The sequence below is a fragment of the Nanorana parkeri genome, unplaced genomic scaffold (assembly GCF_000935625.1).
Source record: "Nanorana parkeri isolate BGI_ZX_2015 unplaced genomic scaffold, ASM93562v1 scaffold127, whole genome shotgun sequence".
NCBI lineage: Eukaryota > Metazoa > Chordata > Amphibia > Anura > Dicroglossidae > Nanorana > Nanorana parkeri.
The window spans coordinates 2,125,562-2,134,091 of record NW_017306395.1 but is presented as its reverse complement, the minus strand read 5'-3'; the positions used below and the strand labels follow the sequence as shown (position 1 = coordinate 2,134,091).

General features: G+C 42.4%; 1 protein-coding gene across 4 annotated transcripts in view; it reads left to right on the top strand.

The window, feature by feature from the left end:
• The window catches only part of JAKMIP3 (Janus kinase and microtubule interacting protein 3), a 62,273-nt gene that overhangs the window by 3,775 nt on the left and 49,968 nt on the right, over positions 1 to 8,530 (top strand). For all 4 annotated transcript variants that reach the window (XM_018553690.1, XM_018553689.1, XM_018553688.1 and 1 more), the window contains exon 2: positions 3,374 to 3,871. In XM_018553690.1, coding sequence (XP_018409192.1) covers positions 3,374 to 3,871 — 498 coding nt within the window. The remainder of the gene's footprint in view (positions 1 to 3,373; positions 3,872 to 8,530) is intronic.

The window sequence follows — 8,530 nt, the reverse complement described above, 5'->3', positions numbered from 1 at the left end:
TATATATTTATAATTTGCCATCTAAAGATATCCTGCAAGTTGTAAGAAGAAAAGCTACAAGGTCCATATCATTCTTAAAAAATTATCTTCAGTTACCAGGTCACTCAAGCTAATTCAAAACAATCAAATCTTCTTTGACCAGGGTGCAAAGTCTGGAAGTGTTAAACTTAGGGTGGTTCATACACAATGAATTGCACTTTGTGAAGGACCACTGCAATCTTCTTCCCAGTTTGACCAGCAGCCCATTTATAGCAAAAGCTTGAAGTTGAACTCAGGGTATAAATGATTATAAATACTTACATTGGTCCAGCTTGGCTAAAACCGCAACAGCGGGCGCCATGTTTTCAGTCACTGAGCTGGTAGAGAGATCAAAAAGATCTCTCTGTGACCAGCTCAGCCATACAGAGTGCAGCAGCACTTGCCACTTACATTCATCACATAACAGCTGCAGGTCTCAGTGCATGGGAAGCTGTGAGGGAGCGTGGCTGCGGCTTCCCATCCTGTCAGGAAGTTTGGACATGACCACCTGCCAGGCTTCCTGCTTCATTACCCCTGCTGGAAGAGTTGTGCGACAGTTGATCCGGAATGCCTCAGGTTTGCGTATGTATCTGAGGCGGCCCAACGAAGTCATCTCGTGGCCCAACGAAGTACTGATGGGGTGGTCATAATAATCTGGCCACTCAGTGTATATACATATACACGTGTGTGCTTGTACTTTTGTGTGTAGACCCTAATGCAATAGGCTGTGCAAGCCTATGAGCTACTAGTACCCGGAGCTACTTAAGTGCTGACAACGGTGCTGGCTACCCACTGCTTCGAAAACACAGTGAGTTGCTCGCTCACCACAGCCACCATTCAGAGAATGCCTAGTATCTTTATAAAATAATATAAGGTACTCTATGATTGGATGAGAGGCAGATTATGATGAGAGTGTCCCTAGTTCAATCAGAGACCACTTTGTATTCACTGAAAAAAAAACTAGGCGTACTGTGAATGGCTGCTGTGCAAAGTCAGAAATCCCTTGTGTTTTGAGACCAGAAGGGAAGGCTCAGCGCTATAAGGGACCCAGAAGATTGCTGTCAGTAATGTAGTAGCACCGTTTACACCTAGGCATTTGGTCGCTCAAAGCTAAGCGCTACATAACGCTCAAGACAAGGAATCCCATTCAACTCTATGGTCCTTGTTCACACCTTAGCGTATTGCCACAAAAAGTAGCTCATGTAATTTTTTCAGCAACAGGTGTTTGTCTGTTTGTGACAATAGGCTCCGGCGTGAAAAGGGGCCATAGAAGTGAATGGGATCCCTTGTCTTGACTTACCTTTGAGTGACAAAATGCCTAGGTGCAAATGGGGACAGTTTTTTTTTCTAGCTGTGTACCTGTTGGGGAGATTTACTCTCTTTATTGTCACCAGGACTGAGGGAGGGAAGTGAGGAAAAATGTTAAATTTTGAGCTGTCAACCGAAGAGAAATAGAGGGAACATTTATAACATTTATTTACAAGATCTCTGTGGGCTGATGAGGTGTGGCATATGCATACTTACCTTTGACCAGCTGGATCAATGTAAGTATGCATACAAATTTAAACCTAGCAATGAAATGTTTTCTCTCTATAGGTTTTTGCCAAAGCCACTGTCTTCATATATTTCATATTTATCTATGAATTTTATTAGATGCCTCCGACAAGAAATATGTTCTGAAAATTATGAAAGTTATGTCTGATTTAGAGAAAATGTTTAGTGTTTGGACAAATTTCTTTTCAGATTAGAAACTTTTAATCTATTGGAATTTCTATAAAATCTGCCCTTTACAACAATGCAACAAGGAAAATGTAAAGTGTATCTAAAGACAGAACTTTTTTGTAGTTTTTTTTGGAAATGGATGGGAAGTATCAGAGCCCCTGCCAGGTTTTTTTTTCCATCTGTGTACCAGTTGGTGAGATTTAAGGTGCCCATACACCTTACGATTATTGGGCGATTTTTGTATGCGATCGACTTTTCGTCCGATAATCGTATGTGTGCATTGCAGTGTCCGACCGACATTACTGTACAATAGTACGACTTTTGACGGTCAATCATGTTTGAAAACTTTGCTAGATCGTACGGTTTTCGTAAGGTTGCTGGCGTTTCCGTCTGTCAAAAGTCGTACGATCTACACTGTGCTTGCGCTAGCGCAAATACGGCAAATCAATGACCGCATTTCATCCAGGTGCTGTTTGTTAATTACGCCTAAATTAATCTTGCGATCATCGGGGCAGGATGGGGCTGCCGTACGAAAATCGTACGACTATTCGATCATCGGACGAAAAGTTTTGTCCGATAATCGTAAGGTGTATGGGCACCTTTACTCTCTCTATTTGTCCCTCTGACTACTGTCACCAGGACTAAGGGAGGAATGTAAGGATTTTTTTTTAATTTTGAGCTGTCACCTGAAGAGGAATAGAGGGAACATCTTTGAGTGGGAACATTCCCTCCAGTGACAATTGTCTAAGTCCCCATTCGCACCTAGGCATTTTGTCGCTTAAAGGTAAGTCAAGACAAGGGATCCCATTCAATTCTATGGCCCCTGTTCACGCCTGAGCGTATTGTCACACGCAGACAAACACCTGTTGCTGGAAAAAGTACTTTTTGGCAAATTGCAGCGCTTTTTAGTTCCATAGACTTTAATGTGTCTGTGGCAATACTCTAAGGTGTGAGCAAGGGTCATAGATTTGAATGGGATTCCTTGTCTTGAGCGTTTTGTAGCGCTTAGGTTTGAGCAACCAAATGCCTAGGTGTAAACGGAGCTTAAAAGGAGCTTTACCTTACTTTTAACACTTTTCCTGTTACTTCCTGTTTGGTGAAGTGTACAGAACAGGAAGTAAAGGGTTGCTTTCCCAATGGGATACAGATTGCAAAAAATATCCTCACAAGAGTTTTAACCATTCTTTAGATATATTTATATACTGTATATGGCTTTATATATATTTTTATACAAGGTTTATCTGTGACATTGAGTTTGTAAAGCATTCTGGGCTTTCTGGTAAGAAAGTATAGTACCTGGTAAGAAAGTATAGTACCAATTGTTTGAAAGCATCTTGTGTATCACTGCTAAGATGATACCTTCTCTGATAGGAGAGAAAGAGGAATTGGGTGCGTTGTGAGCCACTCTGTGACCCGGGTAGTCTGATCTCTCTGCTTTTCAGTTTTGTTGCTGCTTTTCTTTGAAGATCATCATCAGCTGGTTAAAAATGAACCATCCATATGTTTAAAACTAACATCTTTCTTGCAGAAAATGTTTACAGTGTTCCTTTCTGTTGACTTGGTTTGCAATTAAATGTGAAGTAATTAAAGAATGATATTGTATTTTCTACTTTTGTTCAATATGCATGTGCAGGTGAGCAAACTTGAAAGAGATAAAAACCAGGAGATCCGACAGATTCGAGAGCACGAGCAGCACAAAACTATTGTTCTTGTGACCGAGCTGAAGGCTAAGTTGCACGAGGAGAAAATGAAGGAGCTGCAAGCTGTACGGGAATCCCTTTTGAGGCAGCATGAATCTGAACTCACCCGGGTGATAAAAATCAAAGACAGTGAAAATCAGAGGCTGCAAACGGTGGTCAATGCGCTCCGAGATGCCGCCCCGGAAAAAGTCAAAACTGTTCTGTACAATGAGGCCAGGGAGGAGGCCAAGAACAGCTTTGAGTCTGAGAAAATTAAAATGCAGCAAGAGATCTTTGAGCTAAAAGGAGCCAGAAAACAAGCGGAGGAAGCCTTGACTGTATTGATGCAGGCTGATAAGATGAAGGCTGCGGAAATCCGGAGTGTGTTCCATCTACATCAAGAGGAGATCTCTAAAATTAAGCGGGAATGTGAGCGGGAAATCCGAAGGCTGGTATGTGCGGAAATTATGTATTTAGTAAAATATCTTTCGAAGTATGTTATTCCCTTGAAACCACATCTTTTACGTGGGGATAGTCTGTATACACCAATAGATTTTAAAAAATAGATGTGTGTTCCTTTTAGCACCCATTCAGAATCCAGTTGTTGTTTTTCAGTGTAGTTTGAAAATGGAAAGTTGCAGTATATGGAAAGTAAGATTTTAAGTTAATTTGAGACGTAGTAGAAAATGGTCAAATGGACCACCAACCTAAATGTTTTGCCTGGAGGTTGGCGGTCACTTCTATCCCTTCCATTCTGGCTCATGGAGTGTCCCTCTGTGTCCTCGCATATAATGCAGGGCTGTGAACCATGCATTAGACTTAGAGATGTCAGTGGGCCTCCAACCTCCAAAGTGCAGGGGAAGAGGCAGTAGACAGCGGTCTTGTAGCCTGTGGTAGCAGGGATCATGTGGTAGTAAGGTAACATGCTGTACACAACCCCCCTAGACATTAATGAGTAGTTTTTCTTTACCTAGAGATAGGCTTTATCTGTATTATACTGTATACAGTAAATACTATGGCGTTCTGTTTTGACAACCGGTTGTAATGGGAAACTCTCCATCTACCTTACAACCATCCACCCATTCAAGGTTCACCAGTCTCATCTATTGAATTACTTCCTTGGACTTATTCAAAGCTTGCCCAAAGCAGAGATTTTACTTATTATGGTTACCAATGTTATATGGTTGTGAGATTGCTACACTGATATTGTTTTTATGATGTGTTTTTTTTTATTGTATCATTGAAATATTGTGATGTCTGTAACATCCTATCCTACATAGGTATAATGCAGATACACACTGGAGGACTTCAGCTGCCATTGAGAGATTTTGGGCTTCTGGTGTGTCCTCAAAGGAGGAATGGGCTATGTCTAGGACATACCTGCTCTCATTTAATTAATTGCTATACGGTATATGTCCCAAAATAGGTCTGATCTAGATCTGAGTGGCTGCCGTATTCACTATATAGCTACGACATTCCATCTTTCAGATAACTGAACATAAACTCTTGTATGAACATTCGATTTGTAGCTAGTCAGCACTATCATCCCTTCAAGAAGATGCTGCATTTCAGTTCTGCCTCTTGTCTGCTGACTTCTTTTGGGTTTGTTCTATTATTGTTTTTTGAGTTGTAGTAATCACAGGCAGATAGATTGACATAAGTGTTTTGAAGTGTGTCACTTCTCTAATCATAATTGTCATTGTATTTGAAGCCCAATGGAACTTTCAGTTTAAAACAGCTAAATACATTGCAGTGGCTGACATTACTGTCGAGATCCACCCAGCTGCGTGAGTGACAGCTGGCTCTGCCTATCTAGAGGCAGAGCCAGCTGTACCCGCCCCCTCCCCAGTCCGTTCCTCCAGTCAGCGCTGGAGGATCGGAGTGGGGAGGGGGGAAATCCCTGCATGGGGCCGTGAGTGACAGTCACGGCTGTCTGCAGGGAGATGATTGAGAAGTGAGCGAGCGACGGTATGTGTTCGCTCACATCCCGATCTATTGAGCCGACATGTGACAGTTTCATTGTCACACATCTGCTCGAACTATGAGGATTTTCACTCACCTCATAGTTCTCCTTTAAGCTCTCTACTGATTGGAGAGTTCCAGCTCACAGGGGTTGTGTTAGACCTCTGGAGAGAGACCCCTGCTTCCCCACATAAAGTTCTGCATGGTGCTGGCAGGGGACAGGCTTTTCTGCTCAGGTTGTGGCTGCTTTGTAAAGAAAACAAACTGTAAAACATTGCACACTTTTTGCTTTGATGCACCTGCAATGTGTTTAAGCTCAAAGTTCATTTTATTTCATATGGGCTTCAATCTGGATTGGCAGTAATAACAGCAAAACACACTTCTCAGTGTTTAATACATGGGACCTACAGCCAGTAATAACTTGGAATTAGGTTATTTTATAGTGTAATTGGAATAGTGCTATTGTCAAGGCAAGCTATCATAAATGATTACACAAGAGGGGTCATGAGGGGTCATGCAGAACAGCAAAGCCAGGCTACTAGTCCCTTAACTCAAGGGCTCAAGCTGTGGCCCTGACTCAAGAAAATTTGTTTTTATTAAATTAAAAAGTACTACAAAGATGTGTTTAGGAGAGGCATTCTTGATCACAAGTTTGTTACATTTTGTGAGCCGTTTTTCTATGTCCAGCAAAGAACAATAGATTAGCAAGGATTATTACCCCTGTTTTAAATGCTATCCAGGACTCCATTACAGAGATTTATCCTCACTGACAATGTTTTACCAGACAGGAAGTGAGGGAAACTCTGCAAGAGGGAAAAACAAACAGAGAAAAATATGATGTTCTTTAGTAGAGTCTGAAAAGGCTAGAGCCCCTGTCAGATTTTTTACTTCTGTTTATTACGCTGTTTTTCCTTGTGTTACTGTTGCAGATTTTCCTTCACTTCCTGTCTGATTAACCCATTGTCAAGAGGACAGAGTAGTGAGGGTTATTCTCTTCAATAGAGGTGTGGATAGCCGTATAAACCTGACATGAGTTCTAATCCTTAGCCATTCATTCAAACCTCGAAAAAAAAGTTTTTGGCTTCACATAACCTTTATTAATGAGAAAATGTGGGATTCTGATAGACCCTTCTATGAGGACCCAGAAGAACTTAGTTTTACGCATGAAAGGTACATTGGGAACTCTGTTGTGTTAAAGCAGTAGATCAGGTTACTTGCCTTGACATATATAACTGTCAGTCCGCTGAAAGAACTCCTGGAGATATTCAGTAAGTTGTGTGGGAGGCAGCTGTAATGTGTTAATGATACTTTCTGCCAAGTTATCCTTATTGAGATAGAAATCTTCAAAAATTCAGCTGGCAGCAGTATGGTCCGATATCGGAACACTTAAGTTACTTAAACTTAAGTCGTTGGCTCTATAGGCTTTCACACCTGCCTGTCTGGCAAAGAATTCCTCTGAAGTAAGCATAATTAACAAGTTACTCTTCCCTCCTAGAGAACTTTAAAGGGTCTTATCATAAATCTTCTATGCAGCCATACGCTGGGCGAATCAGCAAATAAAGCCTACAACCATTTGTCATACTGTCATACCATATACTGTATGTATTCCAATGTTTAATGAAACTGCTATATTTGTATTACTCCATTTTAAAGCATACATCTACCATGAACAATGATCTGCAGAACAATGATTCTGCAGAACGGCAGAACTGTGAGTTATAGTATGTCTCCGAATCCATTGTGAATGCAGGTACTTAGAAAAGTGGGACAATTAAGAGGTTCTGGACCTGTCCTAAAGTGATAGTTACTACCAGGGTTGTCCCTAGTATTTTTGCCGCTTGAGGGTTGGGGGTATGGGGGTGGGGGTGTGCTGGTGGTGCACGCTACTTGGGGAGTGGTGTGGGGTTGGCTTCTGCATCATCTGGCTTGGCTCTGGCCGACATCCCGCCCATTGACGTTACAGGTTACCAGGACCTGGGCGGGACTCTGGCCAGAGCGCCCCAAGTTGCTAACAGCTGGGCGGAGAGATGTGTATGGCCCTTAAGGTGCCCATACACTGCACAATTATCGTACGAGAATCGCGGGAAATCCCGCGATCGTACGATAATCGCAAAGTGTATGGGCAAATTAAGGGCCATACACATCTCTCCGCCCAGCTGTTAGCAACTTCCGTCGAACAAGCAGGCTGGAAAACCCGCCGGGAATCGTACGATTCTCGGCGAGTTAGTGGCCTGCTTGTTCGACAACTGCCGAACGGGTCGGTGTGCGCACACGCACACTGCCCGTTAGCAGTCATCGGAAGCCCGCCCCTCATTGCAGTCATCGGAAGCCCGTCCCTCAGGGGGGCGGGCTTGCGATGATCGCAAGTACGATCTGCATGTCCAAGATGGGCATTTCGTAAGTTTTTTAAATTACTTTACAACCCTCGCAAGACAAAAGTCTTGCGAGGGTTGTAAAGTGTATGGCCACCTTAATAACAAATCTTCCCGCCACACTCTGGGACTGCAACCTGGGATGCACAGCACCATGATCGGCCTTTGGATTCCTAGACCACTCATAATGACCACGTCTGTGTACTGCATTATCATTCATCCATTCTCATCCATGACCGTTCCATGTGCTCTTTTGCGGCCTTCGTGACTGTTCAAGTCCTTGGAATAATCTCTTTTCCTGTCTGTCGTGTTTGGTTAAATCCTCCATTTCCGTAAGCTCAGAAGAGGAATGGATGGCGTGGATCAGAATGGCACCTGCGGCATACACTGAGTTAAGTAATCACTAAAGATGTGTAATACTGGGATTGAAGACAAAGGAAGCCATGTGGGTGTGTTATTGAGCCTATGTTTTTACTATCTTTCAGATTTCAGAACATAAGAAAATTCTGAAAAAGACCAGCCAAGGCCGGAGGGTGAGAAATATTTCAGTGATCTTAGAGGGCATATTGGTTCATCATATGAAAAAAAAGAAAGAAAAAAAAGAGAGCCTTGATTATATGATTGTCTACAAACACCTGTTTTTTCTTGTCAGTTGCAAAATGATTGTTAAGCTCCCAGCGTTAGAAATGCTGGATTGCAGCACCTGAAATGACAAAATATTGTAGACCCCACTGTGAAAGTTCCCATTGTGAAGTTCCTCCACTAATCCTATTTAGT